Source organism: Eucalyptus grandis, chromosome 8 (assembly GCF_016545825.1).
Source record: "Eucalyptus grandis isolate ANBG69807.140 chromosome 8, ASM1654582v1, whole genome shotgun sequence".
Lineage (NCBI taxonomy): Eukaryota > Viridiplantae > Streptophyta > Magnoliopsida > Myrtales > Myrtaceae > Eucalyptus > Eucalyptus grandis.
In genome coordinates, this window is record NC_052619.1 from 52,046,666 (window position 1) to 52,071,578 (window position 24,913).

The 24,913-nt window shown below is 40.4% G+C and overlaps 2 protein-coding genes across 4 annotated transcripts; one reads left to right on the plus strand and one right to left on the minus strand.

The window, feature by feature from the left end:
• The first annotated feature begins 3,924 nt into the window (after positions 1-3,924).
• Positions 3,925-8,473, plus strand: LOC104414934 (probable protein phosphatase 2C 35). 3 transcript variants are annotated; one of them, XM_010026151.3, is made up of 5 exons: positions 3,925-5,756; positions 6,834-6,965; positions 7,365-7,555; positions 7,634-7,691; positions 7,813-8,473. In XM_010026151.3, exons 1-3 carry the CDS (start codon positions 4,839-4,841, stop codon positions 7,392-7,394), a joined length of 1,080 nt encoding a protein of 359 aa, XP_010024453.2. In that variant the 5' UTR covers positions 3,925-4,838; the 3' UTR covers positions 7,395-7,555; positions 7,634-7,691; positions 7,813-8,473. The 3 variants fall into 3 exon arrangements, with proteins under 3 accessions (XP_010024453.2, XP_010024451.2, XP_010024452.2); XM_010026149.3 differs by having other exon boundaries at positions 3,926-5,756; positions 7,361-7,555; positions 7,810-8,473; XM_010026150.3 differs by having other exon boundaries at positions 3,926-5,756; positions 7,361-7,555.
• A 1,477-nt stretch (positions 8,474-9,950) lies between these two features.
• Positions 9,951-22,979, minus strand: LOC104414935 (SAC3 family protein B). The gene is made up of 17 exons (XM_010026152.3): positions 22,580-22,979; positions 21,497-21,595; positions 20,347-20,577; positions 18,529-18,612; positions 18,261-18,404; positions 17,510-17,731; positions 17,169-17,390; positions 16,828-17,078; positions 16,465-16,565; positions 16,134-16,349; positions 15,737-15,964; positions 15,534-15,625; positions 15,360-15,453; positions 13,910-14,002; positions 12,982-13,814; positions 12,791-12,905; positions 9,951-12,204 (listed from the first exon to the last, which is right to left on the minus strand). Exons 1-17 carry the CDS (start codon positions 22,780-22,782, stop codon positions 10,375-10,377), a joined length of 5,058 nt encoding a protein of 1,685 aa, XP_010024454.2. The 5' UTR covers positions 22,783-22,979; the 3' UTR covers positions 9,951-10,374.
• Between the last annotated feature and the right edge of the window lie 1,934 nt (positions 22,980-24,913).

Genomic DNA, 24,913 nt, shown 5'->3' on the forward strand with positions numbered 1-24,913 from the left:
AAAGAAGAAAAGTTAAGAGATAGAGAATCGTGGGGGCTCTTGCTCGTGTGAAACAAGACTTCTGTTTTAAAAAAAGCCTATCTAAAAGTAGTTCTTTTAGGATAATTGTCCAAATAATCATAAACTTATTGTATGGTAACCAATTTAGACATATGTCTTTTAATTGTATCAATTTAGTTCTAAACTTTTTGATGACTTACCTATTTATTCCTTTTGGCTAATTTTGGCTGAAAATTGATGATATGGATACTATCTGACCGCCAACTATCTTACATGATGTGGCCGACGCTAAAAGTAAACAAATTTTGCTTCTTCTTTTTTTTTTTTTTTAAAAAGACTTCCTTTCTTTTATTTTCCTTTTCTTACTTGCCATTGTTGGTGACTAACTACAGGCAAGGCCCAAACCTTGTGGACTGGGCGAGGGCCAATAAGGGGATTATAGGCCTCTTTGGCCATAAGCAAGGGTGACCCTTGTTTGTGGCTAGTCGCTAGCAATGGTTGAGTATTGGTCACAATTCAAAGAGAAAGCAAAGAAAAAAAAATAAGGAAAAGATGGGAAAAGATGCAAATTTGTCCAAGCCAAGCCCGCCACTTCATGTAGGATAGTTAATAGGTGATTAGTGTCTATATTAGCAATTTCTCATCAAAATTAATTAAAAAATAAATAAATTGACAAGTTATCAAAAAGTTCAAAAATAAATTAACAAATCATTAAAAATTTTATGTTTAAATTAGCATAATTGAAATGTTTAAGACTAAATTTGTAAGTTGTTGAAAGAATTATGAAAAGTTTTAAAACGAATTGGCCATTGACTTTTTGGACAAGTTTTCCCCATTCTTTTATATCCTTCTGTGGAATCTCCGTGTGTCTCTCTCTCTCAAAACAACCTCACGCAAGACTTCCGAAGCAAACGTGGGGTGTCTACATACTCCTATGTATAATTCCACGTTAATGAAAAGCTTCCAAACCCGAGGGCAGACAAGCTAAAAGTTGCAGCCAACCTGTCTTCCAAGTGGGCAGTGACAAAAATCCAAGAACAGCGCATCAGACTTTTAGCTTCCGGGGGGAACTATCCGACCTGAAAAGATCGGAATGATGAGGAGTGCAATGCAGTGCGTGTAGGCAGGCAAGTGGACCACCTTTCCTTTTCGTCTTCCTTAAGTGGGTCGCTCCCGTCTCTGCAAACTGTGGAGAGAAAAAGCTCGCGAATGGAATTTCCCTGGAGACGAGACTGCTCGTTAGCAGTCGTTGTTGTCCCCCGGAAGTGGAGAAGAACAGGTGAGAGCTGGCCGATGAGGCCTCGCAGGCTTGCAGCCTTTTAGCTGGTGATCGTTTAGGTAGCAATGAACGTGTTCTTTACACGGAAACTCACTGATTCCATCCGCGCGAGACTGTTCATCTGCACGCGTGTGGATGCATGCATGTATTTGGAAATGATTCGCATACAAAAAGTGAAAGTCAAATGGACAAAAGAAGAACGAATAAAGAATAAAGGAAGGGCGAAAGGGAAAAGATATAAGCATATCGGCCGCTGTAGGAATTGATAAAGCTAGGTTTCTTGTATTGTAAAGATGAAACTTTTTATTTTTAAGTCATTTTGGTTGTGGTTCAAGATACTTGTTGACTAAATATATTATTTCGCGACCTAACTTTTATGCGATTTGCGAAAATGGAACTTTTCCTAATATATCACGACTTTATATGCGAAAGTTACATAGGCAATTACACTAGTAATTTAACACCATAAGAGACTTAGCCAGTCCTATGCTCCTCTGACCTTGTGCATAGGAAATTTACCTTTGCCAATCTCATGTCAATCATCAGATTTGTGCACGCTTTTGGTTGTCCGATTTAAAGTTTGCCAACTCAACTTTGCAATATTGCAATTTTCCCCAATTGTAACCTAACAAATACGTAAGGTTACGTTTGGTAATTCGGATTCAAATTGAGATACGAAAATCCCACGAGCCTAGCCTAATCTCCCGTTGAATCTCCAAATATTGCCCCTTGAGCTCCCTCGCGTGCGTCTTCAAACTCGTTCTCTTTAGCTGCCCTCGGTTCTATCTACCTTTGCCACTAGCATAGATCAACCACCATTTTCACTTCTAGGCTGTAGTCCTTGGTTAGCTTCACCACATCAGAGACAATCTAAACACCAACAGAGATAAGCCTCGGGTTGTCGAGGGCGTCACGAAGTGACTAGGGTAGGTGGTGAGCACGATCAATCTAGTAGACAAGGCAATAGCGGCCGATGAAGAGGTAAAGGATGACAACGAGTTGGCAGATGTTGAACACGAAGCTCAGGCACCACTTGACATCAAAGCTAACGAACTAGAGGTAGTGAAGGGCTGAGAGGAGATGGACAGAGATCCATCGTGGACGATGCTAGGTAGCAAGTGAGAATAGTGGACACCAATGCCGAGACCTATTGCACTCGTTAGGTGATTTGAGTTTTTCGATGATAATAGCTTTGTGATATATAACTTCTCATTTTCATTTTTAATTGTCGAAACATGATTGGCTAGTAAATAATGATAATTAAGTAAGAGTCAACGAGGCAACGATGACCATATGATAGTTAGAAGTGACAATAATTGGTTGTTGTAGTGGTAGTTCTTGATGAAACAATATTTTAATATGTCACTCTTGATAAATTATTGTAAATTTTTTTTAATCCAATCTAGTTTCCCTTCCCAAATTTCTTATATGCATAGGATATATTTGGAATTATTCGGATCGGAAGATGTTGCCAAACGTAGAATAAGTTCCTGGCCGGTCTCAAATTAAATTTCGGAGCTGCTCTTTTACAAAGCCCTATGTTGATCATTGGAGATGCCTAACCAATATATAAATCATAAAAGGATTTTGAAGAATTTTTTTCTTTTGAAAGAAGCTTTTGTCCGTACTTCCATTGCACTTGCACTGATTGACCTGTCTGGGACTATAACCCTATCAAATCAAGATTGATCTTCTCCACAGGTGGCCATCTTGGCTTTTATGATTGGAGAGATGACCATGACTCTTACCCCGATCCAAATTTATAATAAAGTACCTTATTAGGAAAGGATGTGAGTTTGCATAATTCCATCGATTTGATCTCTCCAAAATGATGCAGACCTACCTTCATTGGAAGGGTAGAATCGACATTTTAGTATCTAATTATAAGCTACATATTCATATAATCCATTATTTAGAGAAAATATATTACTTTATGGCATAGTCATGCGACATGTTAACATGACATCAAATGCAAATCAAGTTCTTCAATATATCACACTTTAAAGAATTCAAGTCATTTTAAAGTTTTATTGACACATTTAAAAAAAATCGAGGATACTTGATTCATTGAGTGATAATCATGCCGGCAAAATCTTAAAATGGATATCAAAGCAGGGAAAATGACAAAGACTTTACATCATGTTGAGTTCATTTATACTTTCTTAAAATCGATGCAAATAATGTATTTCTATCTAACCATGAATAATAATTTGATTTAGTGCATGAGAACCGATTCGAATAAGTGTCACTGCATGAGATAACCATAGAGGTCTTGTCAAAAATTGTGATTAGAGTCGGGGATATTTGATCAAGTTAAAATTTTTAATAGCGAAAATTTCAATTTTCAAAATGCAAAATTACACCCCTCGGCAGAATCATTCAATACCTTGCAACTTTAATCCTAAAAATTCCTTATTAGCTGCTCAACAAGTCATATATGGAACCTTCGTCGAAGTAAGAGATCTTGAACATTGAAAAGAGAGAGGAAGAAGACAAAGAAAAGTCAGGCAACTGAAATTTGAAAATGAGACAGAGAAGCCAAGAACAACAACAAGAAATCAAGAAAAACAAAAAAAACAAAAACTCCATTTTTTCCTCTCTCTCTCTCCCCCCCCCTCTTTCTCTCTCTACTTTTTAAATTTTTCATGTGCGGGCGTGGGTTCTTGGGACATGGGCTCTGAGGGGAGCAGCAGCACCAGCAGCAGCAGCAGGAGGACAACACAGATCCACTCAAGCACGCAACGCGTAGCATCCCTCCTTCTCTCTCTCCTCTCTCCTCTCTCTCTCTCTCTCCTCTCTCTCGCTCGCTCGCCAGTTCGGATCGAGTCGTTTCCTCGTCCATTTCGACGCCCATAAACTCGCATTCAATCCCTTTACTCCGCTTCCGTTTCCCTTTCGAATTTCGTCCTCAAGCTCCTCCCTTTTTGCCTTTTTGTAACTCCCTCTCTTCTTCAGCCGGCTCTGCTCCGCTCCGCTCCTTCTAGAGCCGTGATCTTGCGCCCCAGCACCCACTACAGCTCCCTCGGTAATCCCGCTTGCCCACCAGCCGAACTCACCTTCTCGTTGGTGTCTCCCTCTGTTCAGCCCGCAAAAGTTCCTCGCTTTTTCCCTCCTCTCTCTCTCTCTCTCTCTCTCTCTTCGTTCTGGGGATCGGATTCGTCGGCTTTTGTTGTGTTTTCGGAGGTGGTAGAATTCCTTGCTTGTTAGAGTTGGTGGGTGTTCCGCGTCGATCTTGGGGTCGTTTCTCGGGAACCCTTCTAGAAAGGCTACGCCTTTCGCGGAAGCTGGCGTAGCTGTCTTCTTTTCGAGGGTTTGTGGGCCGCATTTCCAAATTTCCGGTCCTGGGTATCGCCGCCCGCGCGACATGACCACGTGGGGAGCTTCGAAGTTTGTTCCTGCGAGTACCCATCTTCCGATTTCGTGGAGGAATTGCGGGGAAAGGCGACTCTGAATCCGAAGCTTTGTGCTCCGTTCTTTCGGGAACTTCTATCGAACAGGTGTCCTGCTGTTGAGAGCTTCTTGCTTTTGGTCTTCCTGAAGGGTCGGCCTTTCTTCCGTCATGGGTTGTGCACATGGGAAGTGTTGTGGGCACCGCTTAGAGTCTTCGGCCTGTGATTCTGAGGAGTTTCAGGAGGTGGGTCAATTCAGTGTCCATGGAAAACGTGTACTCACCGAGAGGTCGATAGAGTGTGCGCCTGTTCCTTCACACAAATTTCGTTTGGAGTACTCTGTTTTGACGCAGCGTGGTTACTACCCCGATTCCCCTGACAAGGAAAACCAAGATAGCTTTTCCATTCGGACCCAAGTTCAAGGTAACCCAAATCTCCATTTCTTTGGTGTGTTTGATGGGCATGGTCAACTTGGTACCCAGTGTTCCAATTTCGTTAGGGACAGATTGGTGGATATCTTAGCAGATAACCCTAGACTGTTGGATGATCCCTTTAACGAATACAGTTCGGCGTTTGTAAGGACAAATCATGAGTTGCATGATAGCGAGATAGACGACACGATGAGTGGTACTACGGCTATTACAGTTCTCGTGGTTGGGGATAAGCTTCTTGTTGCAAATGTGGGTGATTCGAGGGCAGTGATCGCACATAAAGTCGGTAACAGGATTATAGCTGAGGATTTGTCCTCTGATCAAACCCCCTTTAGGCGAGATGAGTGTGAGAGAGTGAAGCTTTGTGGAGCTAGGGTTCTGAGCGTAGATCAAGTGGAAGGGCTAAAGGATCCAGATATACAGGCATGGGGTGATGAAGAGAGTGAAGGCAGCGATCCTCCGAGGCTGTGGGTTCAGAATGGAATGTATCCTGGCACAGCATTCACGAGGAGTATAGGAGATAGTACCGCTGAGAGAATTGGTGTGATTGCCGATCCTGAAGTGTCTATGGTTCAGCTTACACCTGATCATGTGTTCTTCATTGTTGCAAGTGATGGAGTTTTTGAGTTTCTCTCTAGCCAAGCCGTTGTCAATATGGTAAGGCTTCCATCCTATTCTTAGTTGATTGACAGCCTTTTTCAACCCAATGCATCTTGTGGCTTTCTATATATATCCTCAATCTGTTGCTGTCTTCATTCCTCACCTCACCACCAACTAGTTGAAGTCTCCAAAAGGTTGTATATTGCTGCACTAGAAAATTGGATGATCCAGTGACTGTAAAAAACTTTGCCATCCTCCTTTGCTTTGTGCTTTGATGCTTCTTCTGGTTTTATTTTTGATCTACTTAAGTTGACTACCAGAACCATACTCAAGGATTTTTGTAGTTGGAAGAGGCAAATGCAGTAAGAAGAAACTAGTGAATCTGTTTTGCATCTCTATCTTTATGTTTTCTCAATTGTTTACTAATCTTACATGCATGTTGACGCCTTCAATTCTCTGAATGTAGCATTTTTCTTTTGCTAGGGCATATTTCTACAAAAAAACAATATTTTTGAGTAAAGGAAGTAGCAAGAATTCATTGACACTCACTGTGCTATTCTTCTTTTTGATATTTCTTTCTCTTTTATATTGCAATTGTGATCTCCTGGAGTTTCCATTCGAGCTTTTAGACCATCAGATCTTCACGGATGCCTTGACCATCTTGACCACACACCTACTTTCATATTCTTGCCTTGTACTAATTTTATCTACCATTTAAGCATCTTCTCTCGTGTAACAGTTTATCTAAGGCGATTCTCCATGTTGTCTGTGCCTTCCTCAAAACCATGATGCATCTTACTGTCCCGCTCTTCTTTCCACAGTCACCCAGCACTCCCATGCATAATTTGCTTCTACATTTGATGTATTTTGCCGTTGAAACTAGATGACTAATAAGGCTAAGGCATTCTACTTTAATTTTATGGAAATTTATACAAAGTAAGCAGCCCCCTAGCAGGCACTGCTCATAGCATCTAGACGATGTGTTTTTTCAGAACTTAAGTTGTGCAATATCTGAAATTGTTGTGTGAGCTCCTCACATGGGAATATTCTGGTTATGTAGTGACCATTGGATTACTTTGCATCTTATATCTCCATATTCCACTGAACTTATTTTATTCATGTTTCTCCATACAGGTGGCAAGTTATCCTGATCCTAGAGATGCATGTGCTGCCATTGCTGGAGAATCATATAAACGGTGGTTGGAGCATGAAAACCGAACAGATGATATAACAATCATTATTGTACATTTTAAAGACTTGGGCAATGTACAAATTCTTTTTCCCCTCTTTTTTGGTATCTGGCTGAGTTATGGCAGATTGTTTTAGCTGTTTTTCACTGTTTTTGTCGATTGATTATTCCTAAATGTTAAAATGTCTATTTCTGGTTTTATGGGAAGTATCTAGGGCAACAAGAGATCATTAACATTACTTTCACACATGATTAGATTCATGACCATCACATATTTTCCTTTATTGCAGTTGTGATAGCTCATGTATCTAGGAAGATGCATGTAATATTTGTCATTTCATGAGAATTCTTGATTCTAGAATGAAAAGCAATGACTTTTCATATGTTAAGTTTGATTTTCTTTTCGTGCTGCTGCGTATTTTGTCCTATACTTCATTCGAATTCATAGATTTCTAACTTTCTTGTGCTCTAGGCAGGTGCCAATGCTGCAAGGACAGCATCCTTAAGAACGGGAAGAGGAAGCTCCAACTCATCCTTTACTACTGCATCAGAAATGTATAGATCGATGAGGAGTGAGATTTCTGATTTTGAGACTTACCAGCGCACTGTTTCTAACAACCGAAGTCCAGCAATTGTTGTTCCATCTCCATCACGGTCACCACAGTCGGTGAGTAAACTATCTCCAAGTCACCCTCCAAATCATGTTGGGGCTTCTCTTAACAGTATCTTCCCTTATTTTCTGCAGTAGCTTTTGTAAAAGGACATCCTTAAAGATGCATCATATCCTGAGATAGAATGACATGGTAAATATTTCATCTCAGCTTCAATTATGAGCACGTGGGCATTCAACGCTTAAAAATGGTCTCGACTTCTACATGTCAATGTCATCTCGTTTGACCAATTGTGTTTGTTTGGTTGTAGTAGACATGCGGATTGTTAACCAACTGATGGCTCAAAAAGAGATTTGACTGCATTTAGAAACTTCATTTGGTAGCAGTTGGAAGGCCAAGGCTATGTCAGACTTTTGCCAATAAATCCGTTGCTGATTGAATCCTGCACGGTTGCATGTCCAAAATGTAAAGAGGTAGTTGAGAAATAAGAACAGAAGCCTGATTTTAGTTAGCTTGTGGCGAAATAGGGCTGTGAATTGTAAGGTGATGGCAGTGAGAAATGTTATGCGTAGCAGTACAGCCGAAAGTTCTCTGACCTTACCGTGGCCAGAACTGTTGGCGATGGGTCTAACGTGATGTTGCTCGCGGAGAAGAGATGGGACGAGAACTGAGAATGCACTGTCTGGTTGCTGAGGAACTAACCACCTGTTTATAATCAATCGCCTTTCTCCCTTTGGCAGAGCTTTGGCTTTTGTTCTGTTGGATGAGAAGCAAGGTTACACCCTTGGGTTGCTATTCCATCTAGTTGACTGTTGACAGGAATCTTTAGTCGCGTTGGTTTTAAGATGGAAACTCAAGCAAGCGAATGGGGTGGAGGTCGAGGATTAATGTTAGAAAATTCTCTTTGACTACGGAATATGCGAATCATTTTATTCCAGTTTTGATATTTGATACATGACTAGTTGATTGATTTAGCAAGCTGTCGAATTCACGTTATGCATAAATTATAAAGAGCAATTGCCCCAATCCTCTCGTACCGGGGAATGTCCTCTCGATGCTCTAATATCCATACCAGATGCATACCGAACTGCCTCGTTCTAAAACTAGTTCACTTACCATTTGAACAGGCAAATAATCCTTGGAACATGATATAATCCCTGCATGGAGAAGGCCTCCATCGAGGTGCTAAATTTTTCCGTCGATGTGAGCTCTACTGTAGAATGATCAACCTAAAATGTCATTTTAACAGGCAAACAGCCTAATCCTCGAAACATGCTATAATCCCTGCATGGAGAAGGGCTCCATCGAGGTGCTAAATTTTCCTGTCGATGTGAGCTCTAGTGTGGAATGATCAACCCATAATGGGTTCAGCAAACTTTTATCCATTGTGAGATAGTCAGTCCACTCACTCTTTTGGATCACTAATGCCGACTTTTATAATAAAAAAATCAAAGGTTACTTTAGACGTACAAAGTTTAAGTATTTGTACAAGATAATAAAGGGTTATTTTAGACTTCCTAAACATAGGCAAATTGGTAACTCAAAAAAGTTATTAAGCTATCAAAAGCAAGGGTGGTTAAGGGGGTGCACGACAACCATTCTGCTTAAAAATAATTTCTAGAACAGAAATAGATTTTTATATTTTTTATTTTAAGCAAAAAAGAGTTTGATAAGACAAAATTCTACTTTGATAAAAACGTTTAAAACAAAATTTCTTCATTTAGGGTTGTTGGCTAGCGGCCGGCGGCGATCGGTGATGGCGATGGCGGGTGGCGACTGACGGCGTGCGGGCGGCGGGCGGCGACAATCGGCGCGGCGGCGCGGCGGCGACGGCGACTGCGGCGGCCGGCGGCGGTGGTGGCAGCGGCGGCGGCCGCGGGGTCGGCGGCGGCGGCGGGGTCGGCGGCCGGCGGACCAATGGTGGGTGGTAGCGGCGGCAACCGGTGAAGGAGGAGGAGGCAAGACGTCGTAGAGGAGATGAGAGTTACCGAAATTAGGGTTTGTGGGAGAAATTATTTATTTCGGAAATAGAGAAGTGGATTTTTTCTATTTCACAAATCGAAAAAGAAGTAGATTTTTCTATTTCGATTTTCTCTTCCAAATCTATTTATAGAATAGAAATCTATTCAAGAAATAAAAAAAACGGAATAGGTTTATCAAACGGTTTACTTCGAAAATAGGTGCGAAACAGAAAAATTATTTGCGGACAGAAAAATTATTTCTAGAACAGAAATTTTGATTATCATGCGCTCCCTAAGTTGTTACAAAAGTTGATAAATTTTGAAACAGTCTAATAAACCTGGGCAGGTGACTCGAATGATGGCAAACATAGACTAAGAATGCACCTGGTGGATTAAGTCACGACCCTTTCCGCATCGAGGAATTAATTGATTCAGCCAAAACAATCACGGGGCAACAACAAATCGAAGAGGAGAAGGATTCAAACCAAGATTAAGGTGAAACGCACCACCACGCACGTCAATGGTATGATTAAATCAAATGGGCCGCATTAATGATTAATCAACAAGATGTTCTTGGGTTTAACCACTTGCTTACTTCAGAAGTACAAAACTTATTCGATGCTGTCGAAGTTGAATTTCAACCCGCTCTGCATTGCATTTACGTTTACTAATGCATCTGCAGAGTCAGAACATCCATGCCCCAGCTCGCATCTTCCACAAGGTGGCAATTATTTTGGTCTCAGCTCAACATGTGCAACACTTCGGCACAAGGCAAGAGGGGGTAAGTCAGTGCAATATCATCAACGGGAGCTGCTCTTTACTTGCTTGGTTGTACACTAACGTCTGTCAACAGTGAAAAGATACATAAAAAGACCAACGACAGCCAAGACTTCTCAATGACCAAAGCGAGCCGATCAGAAATACACCGATAGCTTTTCATCTAGTACGTTCTGGAGTAAATCACACTGCTGCAATAGCCTATTCAGTTTTTCGCTTCCATCAGTGCCCTTGGCAAAATTCACTGGTGTATCGTTGTTACTTCTCAATGTACTGATCCTATATGCACCGTCATCTACAAAAGCTGGTTCATTATCATGAAGAATATTTGCTCTACCTGCTGCTGGAAGGTCGTCGACATGTGCAGTGTCCCAAGTTTGGTTTCTACTGTAGATGGGTGATCCAGTCATAGGCTCTGAAATTTGTGGCTGAGTACTGTAGATGGGTGATCCAGTCATAGGCTCCGAAATTTGTGGCTGAGAACTCGATGGGAGATGAGACAGATCGGCGCAGCCAACTTCAAGCATTTCATCTAGGGATGGATACCCCAAGAAAGCATGTGAATCTTCTTCTAATGTGTTCTCAGAACTTGAAGTTTGAGGAGCAACATGTTCTAGAACATAACAGACTGAGAGCTCCTCTCTCCGCAGAATCATCAACCGCCAATTGACTATCCTCCGGAAAATCATCACCCAATCTGGTACTATGTAGTATGCTGAGTCCTGAAGCTCGAGCCGAGCATGTTTCTGTAGCAATAAAGATACCTCGTTTCTGGCTAGTGCATCCCCCATCACATTACTTGACTGGGTAAGGTATCTGATCAAGCATGCTTCTAGTTGTAGTCTCTGACTCTCGAGCTCATTTACTACTCTACAACCTCTTCTCAACCACGAAATGTCATCATTGAAAAGTGGGAACTTACATTTTCCTAGAGCGGACAAAATTGGCTCAATTCTAGCTGAGGTACTCCACCCAACACTCGGCAAGTAAAAATCTGCAATTCTGCGTTCTTTACAATGCTCATCCAGCAAAGAAACCTCAGGGCAAGGCCAACCAGAGGGATTTGTATTGGCAGCAGCGGCAACTTCCCCCAGTGCCTGATCCAAGGCTTCATTGAGTGCTATGATACATTGGTTGGGACCCACTTCAGAGCCGCTCTTTTCAAGCCTTTCCAAGAAAGAGTTGAAATGATTAAGAACAAGCTCGCGTGTTTCTACACAATGAACAGGAGAATGAAGTGGCGACGTGCTTGCCAGCCACTGCAGCCCTTCCCTCAGTCGCCGGTCACTGAAAAATTCATCCAAGTACTCCATATTCTTATCTTCTACAAGGAAGATGACCGAAAGGCTACCCACCCTTGATCGGTCGATATCATGGAGGCCCAACTTGTTAATGATTTCACAAGTTGCATCTTCTGATCCCGGTTTTGCCCGTGAGTCAACTAAGATCAGAAGTGGCAATCTGGAGCTGACAGGGAATGATGTTATGAGTTGATGAAGTCGTATCTTTTGAGGCTCCAAAGGGATGCTTTCAGCCAAGAGGAAGAGAGCAGCACTTGCACCTTCTATTGTCGTGCTTGAATTATTTGAACCTATATGCTCAATCACAGACAAGTGGCAGATTAAGTCCATATTAGACTGACAAGGGACCCATTTTCTCCATATTGACAGACACGGAGTGGAAAAGATCAGATCGGGATGCTCAGTTCCAGCTGCCAGAATCTTGGCAAGCAACCACCTGACTGCACTTTGATGGGTGAAACTTCTCTCTGGTAACTTACTATCTGAACTTTCTACCTGTGAACAAATTATAATTTTCCAGCACAGGCATTTAGCATTTGGGTTGCGCTTGATGAGTTCAAAAGCAGTCACGTCTGCAACATTCAGCCTAGACCATGATTGTCTGTGCTTTCCACGTCTCTCACTTGTGATTTGGTCAATGTCAAACATGTGGAAACCATTTGGTTGCTGCATGAAAGTTATGAATGAGAATCTGGTGAAACAAAGTATAGCTGTCTACCATTTAAAAACTACTCGTGAATGCAAGAGACAAGAACTGACAACAAGTGTTACTGCATTAAACATATCCTTATTTAGATTACGACAATGATCAAACAAAAGGCTACCAACACAGGCCAGGTTTGCAAAAGGATGGCGGAGGACACGGATCCCTCAACTTATTTTCTCTCTAATTTTCCCTTTTGAATAAAAAGAAGCATCATAAACACCAGGGGAGGGGTAAAGGAACAAGAACCAGGTTTGAGGAATTAACTCAGGGAGATAGCAAAAGCAACATTGTTGGGTGGCATGCGCCAACTCAAACAGCACTGATCTCCACCGCACTGTCAACTAGAATTGATAATGCTTCTATAAGAACCAACATTTTGTAAACTGTCCGCAGTCAATTCAGAGAAAAGCATGAAAATTCTATACTACTATGCTATGGGCTTTAACTCCTTCAATCAAACCAAGAGAACAAGCCATAGAAAGAAAGTCAAGGACTTGTGGCTTAAAGAGAAACCAAGAAATAAAGCTCATCTCAGTAGAAACTAACATCACTTTTCCAATGAACCGGAGGTCCCAAAGACAGTGAACTTAATGCATCAGCGGCTGCTAGTTGCCTTTGCTCATGTAACTCCTTTCTTCTGGCAGAACGGCGCTTCCATAACCTGCAAGACATGCCGGAACAATTAGATATTGCTGAGAGAACCATTTAATCCAAAGATAAAGCAACTTATCACAAACCTTAAGATCAACTTGAGTTTTGCCTCGGCAACTTCTTCATCCTCATCATTAATATAAGTATCCTCGTTTACATAGACCTCGTCAATTCCATTTTCTTGATGAACATGTGGAACTTCTTCATTTGCAATACACATGGCATCCTCCAGAGATACTGAGCTTTGCAAAGCACCATTACTTTCCAATTCAACCGGAAGCACCTTTTGCTGGACCGAAGTAGGTGAAAAAGGCAAGAGCGTAAGTTCATTTCCAGAAAGACTGCCTAGCTTGGGAGTATTTCTGAAATCATGGTCTGCTTTTGCAAACAAATTAATCGGTGCAGCTTTAGGTGAGCTCTGAACCACTGGAAAGTTCCATGGCACAAAACCCGCCCCAGATATTTTATGATCAACTTCCACGTGCCGAGCAACTTCTGGGGATCGGAAAGATATGTTCACATGACCAAATTTTTTCGGAGATGATATAGTTTCAGAGATAGCCATATCTTGATCAGGTGCATAGATAGAACGGGATCGTGTAGTTTCAGAAATAGCCATTTCTTGATCAGATACATAGTTGGAACTATCCTTCTCAAAAGGTTGGATATTCTTCATATCATGTTTGCGATCATTTGACAACTGGAACTTTGTTGCTCCCTTGGAAAGTGAGGAAATTGAATCAGGATTCAAGACATCCTTAATTATGCTGGTCGACTTCTTGAGATGAACAAGCTCTGAACACTTCGTAGGGAAGTCCCTATCACCATGGAGGAACGGACCTTCCTTCACCATGTATGGCTCTTTATATTCCCTCACAGAAAAACCATGGTAATGCAAAAGGCTTTCTATGTCTTCTTCCTATTTCCATTGCCAAAACATCATTATGGACACAATATTGAAATAAACTACGCAAAATAAGTAATGTTTAGGCCATGTCATGTCACTATAAGCACCTCCATTGCCAGCCACCGAGCAACAACAGCAACAGGGAGACCTTGATTACTCTGCAGGCCACTGTGTAGCGAAGCAAGTGCTTGAGATCGTAACTGGTCAAAAGAGCTTTAGTTGCATAAGAAAATATTAGAGACAGCATATGTCTATGCACACAAGCACGAAGTAGAACATTCTCATTTACTACTAAGAGAAGGGAGAATAAGCCAAGCAAAGCTGTAAAGTTAAATCTTGATATCACTACTCAAAACTTGATTCAACTTTTCTCAGCATTTAACCAAAGTTTCCAATATGTTAATGCGGTTGAGGTTGAGGGCAGCAATCAATTAATAGTAGCAGCAGAAATTAAGCAACTACAGAAAGACTTAGAGGCAGTTTAGTAATCCCATTAAGATTTGGTTTTGGATCTTCCAAACCATTCCTGCAGGAGATCTGGACCCATTTTTTTCTGATCCTTCGATAAAAAGATTCGTTCTCTTCATAAAAAAGAGGAGGCAGAACCAATAAAGATTTCTTTTTCAATTCACACTTACTAAGATCAAGCACAATTCATGATGCTAATCAGTTTTAGTTTCAAACATTCAAATAAGCCAAAAAATCACCTAATTGGTTGAAGTAAATGAGTTAATTCAATCAATGATTAGATGTCTGATGGATATTGAAATCACCCATTATGTTGATCAAACCTACCAACATCATCCTTAATCACATGTTTAAAAAGAAACTAATATTACTTGAACTAGATTTTCAGTTATTACAAAATAATGTTCTCCATCTATTTTCAGCATTTAAATTTTCAGCACCTATCTATTAGTTTTATCAAACAAACTGTTAATATTACAGATATTTTCCAGTTGAGGAGCCACTGACTGCTGTCATAATCTCAATAGTTTCTCACACCATCTGTTTTTTCCCTCAACGACTGGTTGAATGGGATTCAAAAGAACCAATCTTAGCGATGCTCTGAGCTCTATAATCATAAGAACCTTAACGACCTCCAATTACCAAACTCACAATAGTTGGCATGGTCATTTGATTCTAACATACAAAAACTTTGTGCCAGGATCATACATTCCACAAGGGAGAAGAAAGAAAGCACAAGCTATTTTTAACTTTTTGGTATGAAGAAGGGCTAAAGCCAAATACAAAAATTTAACATCATAAATCTATTCACCTAATAAAACATGAAGTAACTCTCTAATAGGCAATGAAAAGAATTTAGTGTCCAAGCGCTTATCCATTCTGAGATTAGCAAACCAATTCACAAAGAAAAAAGTGGCTCACAGACAAGTGGTAATAACCGATGCACAAGACATCATACATACCTGCCCGCTAATAAGGGCAGCAACTATTTCAGTCATAGGCCAAATAAGCTCATGTAAGAGGCATCATGTATAGCCACGAAATTCATAGTTCATCAACTGTCACCACAACCAAAAACATTTTCCATACCTTTGCAAAATGAGCATGCATCAGGCAAGCTTGAAGATAACTAGCTTTTCTTGCAAGTCGAAAGAACGCAATAAAATTGCCCGTCCTGCATGCTCTGCAACGCCAACAAATGAACCCATCTCAGTTCAATGCGTCAATAATAACCTGAAGTTCATCGAAAGGCAGTAAAAATACCTTGCTACATCACGGGCAAATAACACTTCTGGCGTTTGCCTTATTTCTGGAGTCATTTTAGCAAGGTCAAGGGAAAGCTCTGCTGGTTCAACCTAACAAAAACAATTTTTAAGATAAGCTGCAGTGACTCATTCAACTGAACTGCCACCGCATTATCTTGCCATTCTTAAAAAAGAAGAAACCACCAAGTTGCTATTACTTACTCTATAACCAGGATGTTTATCCAGCTTGAGCAATGCATAATACCCTCTGAACTCTTTCTCTGTTGGTATACTGATTCCTTTCTTTCTGTGATCATCATACAGTTGGAACAATTCTGCCGATGTTTTGTTCATCTGTTCTATGTTAAGGTGCGCATCAAATCCCTCTGAAAAGCCCTCTCCTTTAGTAAATTCACATAATTCGTGCATTGCAATAACATGAAGTCGTATCTGGGCAAGGCAAGAACGGAAACACTACTTAGCCAGGAGAAAAACCACAATTACAAGTATCAGACTATCTCTGTGTCAATAGATAAGTTCGACCACTTTCAGGAAAAGCAATAGGGCACACCTTCCACACGCTTCAGAAGAACAAAGAGAAAGGGTAATGAGAACAAACCATTTGTTCCAGCATTTTTACAGCCTCAACGTCAAAAATATGCTGCATCCGGAGGTCCATCCTGACTGCCCTCATCCTATCCCATAGAAAGTTGTATAGACCCAGAAGCCTATTGTCATAAGGCTGATCTAGCAAACTCAGTAGATAATCAATGGTTTTCAGCAGGACTGGCATCGGCCTAATCAGATCTGCTTCCCTCTCAGCTGTCCTAGTATACTGGAAAACATCATCATAAGAAAATTAACAAGCTTCAGCTGATGAGTTTAGTTCAAAAAAAGGGGAGAAGATAATATTTTCAAAATCTGTTTAAAAAGTATAAAGAACTGGGAACCTTTTTAACAGCAAGAGACTTGCTTGTTTGATTTCTATCACCATCTAAACGTTCATACTGATCAAGATCCCCCTTTCTTTCTCGCTCGCCCCTTTCCGATTCTGAAATACAATGAATATGGCAGTTCAATTCCGTGTTCAAATAATTAACAGTCAAACATATACTAGAACCAACAAAATCCCTGAACAAAATGCATTGGCTTCTTCCTGACTCTGTGTCATTTTGCCTTCTGAGAATAAGCAACTAACCAAAGGATACCCTCCTTTTATTTTTTGCAATGACAGTCAGGTTGAATCCCAAGTTATTGCAGACTATCTTTAGACTGATTTTAATAAGAGAATTTTTTTTTTTGCAAAAGCATACCAGGGCACATATCAGGACATAAGCCCACAATGTTACTGGAGGATTCCACATCTCCATTGTCAAAACTGCCAGGTGGAAAATCTCCCGTCACATCATTAAAAGTCTCCCTGATGAACTTTCTTTCCTGCACCATAGATAAATCATGATGCACAGAAGAAAATTTTGGTTCTGCAATGATGGAGCTGCGCTTCGCAGGTTCACTTAATTCAACTTTGAATCGAGCTAAACGCTTAGCCTTGGCCTGCATTTCCCTGTAAATGCATCGACATGTTGATCATGTAAACAAGCTATAACGATATACTAGAGAGAGATTCCAAGAGAATGCACATGCAGCATACTACCGTTCTATTTCCTCAGGAGAAGACAGGGGATTTTGCTGCATGTCTTTATCTGAGGGAGCTGGTGACCTCGTTCTTTTAGGAACTGGAAAGCCACTTTGCTTGTTCGGAGGAGCTTCCAAGCTAATATCAGAAGATGACGGAACATTCTGATGAACACCAGAATCAGGGCGACTGAAGGCCATTCCTGTTTTTGTACTTGACACTGGGAGAGACACTGAAGACCTGAGGGGGAGGTTCATAAGCTAACATTTAATAAAAGATCCCTCAAAACAGTGAAAAAAGTGCAGGATAAAAAAAATGGACAGTGTGACTGCATCAGTCCAAACTGAAGAATTGTTCACCTATTGTAGTTATCATCCGATAAAGGCGAACTCTCCTGCAGATCATTCATTGGTGACAAAGGCGGAGATCTGGTTCTCTTTGTTCTTTCAACTTTTATGATGTCAGTTGGAATGCCTCTTCTAGAATTGTCAAACCCATTCTGGTCATTATGAGGAACAGGGTTGGTGTAGTTGCTTGGAGACTTTGGTCGATTACCCCATCCAGTGGAAATTGTAGCAGGCCTGTCAAACAAATGCAAGGAGATAGTGATTATAAGTTGAGAAAACCAAAACTACACAACTTAAGTGTAGGCCTAGAAATGTAAACATGAGGTCTAAATTAATTTCACTGTAGAGAATACTACACCAATGAAGTAGTGTCTTTCTAGTGATTCCCCAGAACCTATAAATCCCTAAAGAGGTGAACAAAATGCTAAGCTAAGAACATGGAAAACTGCCTCAATGTAGGTATAATCAACCTATATCCAAACACTGAATATGTCACTTGAGAAAATCTCGAGAAAGTGCCAGTTTGGGAGGGAAAAAAGAATCGACTTATAGCTTATAATAATTTTTACATACATCCTCTGTTGACCACTAGTAAAAAACATTATCCTCAGTTCCAATCATCAAATTTACAGGATCTTGTGCAGCTGCGAACTTTCCACATGGAAGTGTAACAAGTTAAAGAATGTCTTGCTCACAAATTATGCACGATATAGCTAACATACATTAGTAAAAGCAGAAAGAGGGATAATAGATGAACCTACACCTTTGAGCTTCTTCAAAACGAGGAATTTCTTGTGGTGAGTAACTATTCCTGATACTTGGAAGGGCTAATTGAGTTGGTTGTGGAACTGGTGAGTATTTATTCCTGATACTCTGAGGTGAACGAGTTACTTGTGGAAATACGGTACTGCAATTATAATCAAGTTTGTCAGAGCAGATATACTATCCCAAAAGATGCTTCAAGTGAACTCCTACTACAGCAGGGTAATGGAACTCGACCAACAAGAGAGGCTAGAAAGGTGAACATCTACCGTTGACCTTCCCCATAAGGAGGACGAAAATCATCATAGATGTCTTCATAGCCTACAGGAGAACGTGGTTGTGCATCAAAATGACTGCAATCGATAAGAAAGGCATGAATTTAGTTCAAACGTGGAAAGAACAGAACATCTCATAAATTGTCTTCAATGTCAGCGCACTGCTCAAAGTCAAAACAGTAATTGAATATGGTACATGGACAAATAAACTTTTGGCCATTTATTAGGGAACTTCTGAAATCAAAGCCAGTCAACAGAACATGAATGTAGCTAGCACCAAATCTCCTTGAAGTAAAAGTGATATGCTAAAAATAAGTGTCACTAGATCCATTACAAACTGAAGATTCAAGTTAAAGGCTTCATGGTATCACAAAACATGCACCAGATGCACAACATGAAATCCAGAGTTTATCACAACATACACGAGCAACACATACTTCCAACTTAAGCCCACTCAATAAAATGGAGAGTTTCTCAACATAGCAGAAGAGATCATTATTTATCCAAAAGACATCATCAGTGCACAAGCCAGAGATACACCACAAATATCGATGTTGCACTCAAGAACAATGCATTTCATATAGCACATCCTGATGCATATGGCCTCAATGTCCAGAAGCACAATAATTCTCTCTAAACACAGGTAAATCTAACAATAATCATTATCAGGATTTCAACTGTAATCTTTTTCCAAAATAAATATAACTGTCAGTGATCTCATTCACAAGCATATAATAAACTCAGTCTAAATCATCGTACTGAGAACTCAATCAAGACAAGTTTTATTTCAAAAGTCAAAAGATAACTTCCCCTAAAGGTGTTGCAATCCAGCCCCTCCTATCCCTCCTGGAGAACAATCATTTTTTTTTATATGTTATTCAAGTCCTAACCTCTGATTGATCAAAGCATGTTTCTTATCATTCAAAATTTCTCGGGAATAATAAATTATGACTACATTTCAGTATCAAAGAAATCAATGAAAGTCCCAATCTTTTATTTTCAACATCTTGGATCAAGATTGTGGTAACCGACGATTTTTATTTTTTCAAAAATAATAAATGAAACTAAAGAAATGTAAAGGTCAAGACCCAAAAGCAAAATATGAAGCCTCATCAGTCCAATCACTTCATCGGAAAATGTGATGTTATTCAAGAAATTACAAGAAATAACTTGGATGAAATATACTGTTACACCAGTAGATTCCAGTGTTAGCCATATTTGCACCTGAATTCTAATTACAGAAGCTAAAAGAAAAACAATTGCTTTTCCACATTACAGCCGATAATTCCAGCTAATGCTCCGAACTATAGCATGACCAATCTAGTGAACTAGCTAAACCTCCTTCTCTCACACCATGTACTTGACAACTTGGTATACCCTATTCCCATAACACAACCCAAACCATCCAAATTAGCAACCATATTTCTTAAACCCTTTATCAAGTTACAATGGACATAATTCGTTTTCCCTACTCACAGCCAGAATTTTAATAAGCTGAAAACTGAACAAAAACAACTCACGTCAAGGAGAAAAGAAGAACATCCTCATTTCCACAACTCAAGTCCAAGGATGAAAAAGTAATGCAGTGATGCTCCAACAAATGTACAGTTTTCAAACCAAAAACCGGCCATGTAATAAACATAGGCCATGAGAAGAGCTACTCCAGGAGTGAAAACTACTGAGCCAAAAAGGACACTCTGATAAGAGTCTGAACAGCCAAAAATGGCAATTTAAGATCACACAGGAAAGTTTCCATTTATAGAACTACAAACAACAAACGATAAATGGGAACTCATCTGACAGAGAACTTGCCTTGTTAAAGTATATTTACTGGAGTTCCTCAAATTGTCTCTTACTGGAGACGTTACTGGCAAGTTGCTTCTTCCTGAATCTTGGAATCTGGCAATCCCGGCAGTTACACTTCCTTGATTACGTGCAGCAACCAAAGAGGTGACAGAGGAGGGCCTCTGACTGATTTGTGTATCAGGATATTTGTACAAAGGTTTTGGCCCACTACCCAATCTTGGAAAAGACTCATTTGGCCTGAAAAAAGGAAAGGAGCTATCAATATCTTATATTGCATAACATGGGCCAATGTAGTTTTGCCCTGGAAAACGATCAAAAAAGAAAAAGACCCTATGGTCAAAATGTGGCTGAAGATTGTGGTAAAGAACAATGTCTACGGATGACTCCAGATAAAAGAAAAAGAAACACTAAATGAGATGCAATGTACTTATGACAACAAGGAATAATAAGTGCTGGAAATAGTACTAAAATCTGGAAGCACATGCATCATGATACAGGGAAACTTCCAACTTCCATATTGAATTTTCATCACATTACCAAGTGACAGGATAACCAGTTGCTTGCAGGGAGACAGAGTGCGACAATCTTAAGAGTTATTGCACAACCATCTAGAAGTATCATCTCATAGATGCACAAACTACAAAATGGCAAAGGGTGTCTGAGCTGAAATTCAGATGAAAATTTTCCTGCATGCTATAGCCAAACAAAAAGCACCGTATGGACAGGAGACAACAATCTCACAGATGGACTACTAACACAAATGCACTGTCTATTTAACAAGCGGTTATTAAATTCCAGTATGTTCAACAGAAAATGTCTTTCACCTATCCTCAGCACTTCATCTACTGAATACCAAGAATCTTAACACATCTTGTTGGCATTGTTGCTTCTCGTTTTATTTCAATAGCAGGCAGCATACTCGCAAGAGTGTGGTTACCACTAGTGGTTGCAATGTTAAATTATTGCATGCAAGGCATCTTAAGTTATTCAATGCGGAGCGTGTACTCGTAGTTGTAGGATTACCATAACACTACACAAGCAATCATATTCAGAAAGAGAGTATTAGCCTGTAACACATGAGAAATATCGAAAAGGAAAGAGACATTTTAGCAAAATACACAACACAACAGGACCGTAAATCTGTATGAATGATTACCTGAAAGCAGTTGAAGATGTGTAAGGACGAGCAGGTGCCCGATAGCCATTGTCAAAAGATGGAGGCAATAGCTGTGTGCCCACTGAAATTCCAGGCCTCCTGTCGTCAACTTGAATTCATCAGTTCCAGCAGTATGGTAAATGGTGCTCAAAACATTAAAGGACAAACAAAAACATTGTCGGATCAGCAAATCCTCACATCAGAGTCACAATAGGGCTACTGGCCAGAATACATACACAGAGTGACTGTCAACAGAAGCTGCAGCCCCAAAGTACAAAACCGCAACTATGGACGTGGGTATCGTGCAACAAGATGTCAAGATCCACAAAGCTATACAGAAATTACCTCACCTGCAGTTGCTTGATGGAAAAACATGGTGCCAAATCTTCTCAAGTAATGCATCTTTTCACACACGAAAAGAAGGTTGGTGAAGAGGGAGACGTTTGGGAATGTATTCAACCAAACTACTGAGGTAATATCACACAAAATCTCACACATGGTGGATTAACAATATCACTATGCCTATGAACTATTTTTCAGTGACAAGGCATGATATAGTTAAACGTACTTTGAAAATCTTTGAACCATCACTGCAAGACTACCCTTTTTCACCTCTTCTGCATAACGGGGCAGCAAAGCCAACCAAGATCATCAACATGAGACTTCTATCATCCGAAAATGCAAAAGCCATTGTAGTCTCTGTCCATGCTATTACACTTCAATCCTTTCGGTCACTATAAAAATAAAAAAATTCTACTCTGAGGCCTTTTGGCAACCTCGAAACATACAGTGAAACCGAAACTTTTACCAAGAAGGTCAAATATAATCTCCAAGAAAAAGCACACTCTTTCAGCATTTCCAAACTCAAAACAAAAATAACCAAGAATCCAAAACAAACCAACCATTGCAAATTCCAACGATGCGTAAGTGTTAACATACTCAAAATTCAAGATTTCTCAATCACGTAGGTCAAGAAGCCAGCCGAAAAAAAAAAGGAACTTTTCACTAACCCATCATCGCAAACCACAGGGAACAGAGAAGAAGCTCTAAAACGGGACGCGACAAGAAGAAACGGGCGCATACCTCGGACTCGGAGATCGGACCGGAGGAGCGCCAAAAAGAGGAGGAGGAGGAGGCGAAGCAGGATTCGTAGAACGCGGCGGCGGCGACGGCGAAGCTCGCGGCGGAGAAGGGCGACGGAAGCTGCCAAAAGGGGTCGCGGATTTCCCCGGGCCGGGACCCGACGGACCCATATCCCGCCCGAACCCGGATCCGGGCGCCGCCATGCGAGAGGATTCCTACCCTTCCTCTTCTTTCGCGAAGCTCGTCGAGCGTCCCCTCCCACTTTCCCTTTCCTACCGCACCGACTGTAACCGTTCGTGCGGGCGCGCCGAGAGAGGATGTCGAGCAGCCTCGAGAGAGCTCCCTCGCTGTGGTTTTCAAGCTTCGGCCATCTCCGCCACGGTTTCCCTCCTCTCTGCTGGCAGCCTCGTCCTTCCGCTCCAAGGGAGAGAGAGAGGGAGAAGGGGGAATGACGGTGGGCCTCGTGGGCTTTGGGCCTCCTAACGTTTTCATGGTCCGGGCCGACTTTGCTGATGGACGCGACTCGGGGTGAGTGACCCGTTCCCGAACCGATCCGGCCCGTTACCCAATCCACACCCGGCTCAACCCACGTTCACTAAAACACGTGGATATTTAAAAATAAGAAGTTTTATGTTGTGTGTGCAGTGTGTAAGCGGTAAAATTTTTAGTAGTTTTATAAGGTTTCGAACAAAATTTTCTACTAATTTGGGACTTTTTTCTTTGTTGCGACTTTTTCAAGTTTGACAATGAAGTATCCGACGCCTCTTGGAATCAATAAGCCGATAAATGTTGACAATGTAAAATCATGTGTTGATTTTTGCAATTTTTCTAAAGCTTGATAGATCGTAAATCTTTCACTATTTTTTAATATTAAAAAGAGAGAGAAGAATCATAAGTAGAAGATAGAATTAGAAAATCAGTTGCCCTACCCGAAAACCCTCTACCTAAACCTAAAATGAATCAAGAGAAATTGCAAATGGATTGGGCTTTAAACCCATTAAAACCCATATTCTTTTGGACTTTATTACTCAAATCCTCATATCAACCCATTAAACAAAATTTAGCTAACCCATATATGACCCAACTCATGATATATGGATTAACATATGAGTCTTCAATCCATTTTGACACCTCTAGACACGGTGGACGATCATGGAGGACAGGTGCAAGCAAAGATGGGTGGTGGTTGTGCTTTGGCTCGTCCAGGAAATTGTCCTTTCTAGTTCCAACAACTAGCCCTAGCTAAAGTTGAGTTTTTAGGAAAATGATGATTTTTACAAATTTGGACCCTTTTTGGTGGTGTCCTTGGGACCTCTTAGAAAGAGAAAGAAAAAATATAATCTAATATACATCCTATAAATTAAGCATATTAGATGCCAAGAAAGGAAGGATATCTGATCTAATCTATTACGATACATTACATATATAAACTCAGCTCCTCCTCATTAATAATACCTATCAATTTCGGAAGGTTTTAAAAAGAGGAAAAAGCAAGGAATATGTAATACATATCCACAGTAATTAAGCCTACCCAATGCCAAAAAAAAAAAAGGAAGGCAATACGTATTTTCTCGGTAACTCATTTAAGATCTTGCTTAGTCTTGACATTGGCAATATGTTTTTTTTCTTTTTTTCTTTTATTGCCTCCAAAAAGGTAGTCAATAAAATGATGCCATAAGCTATTTGACTATGAATATGTATCTCTTTTACACGGATTCCTTTTTGACTAATCTTATATGCTTAAGAAAAAACTGGATGTGAAGGGAAAAGTCCAAATGACCCTCCGAATTGGATGCCCTTTCTTAAAGCACTCTCTAGAGGGGGACTTTTCTTAAAGTACTCTCTAGAGGGGACTTTTCTTAAAATGCCCTATAAACCGAAACACTGCCTGCCAATTGGCCACCCAACTCGTTGCCGATGCTAAAATTTGCCATTCAAATAACATGTAAACGGTCTTGTGCTAATTTCCAGACATTGGGTGGGGGCAATTTTGTCAAAAAAAAATCATTTCTATGCATCTCAGTGTCGCCTACTAATGAATCCAATTCAACAAAAAATTGCAAATTGGCAAATCCAATTAATTTTTTAGCTTTAACAAAAAAAAAAAAAGAAAATTTCTTTGTGGTAATGCTTAAGGAAGCTCAAACTATTATATAATTAGCGATTTTGCACAAAATTCATACACAGGAGCAACGGTGTCGATTTTACAAGATAATGGAATTTCGTGGTGGGCTTACCGGAATGGTAAACAGTGACCATATCTCTCCTTATCCCATGAACAGACACGACTCTGAGCTTTGTGAACTTGTTCTGGAGATCCAAAGTAGTGAAGCT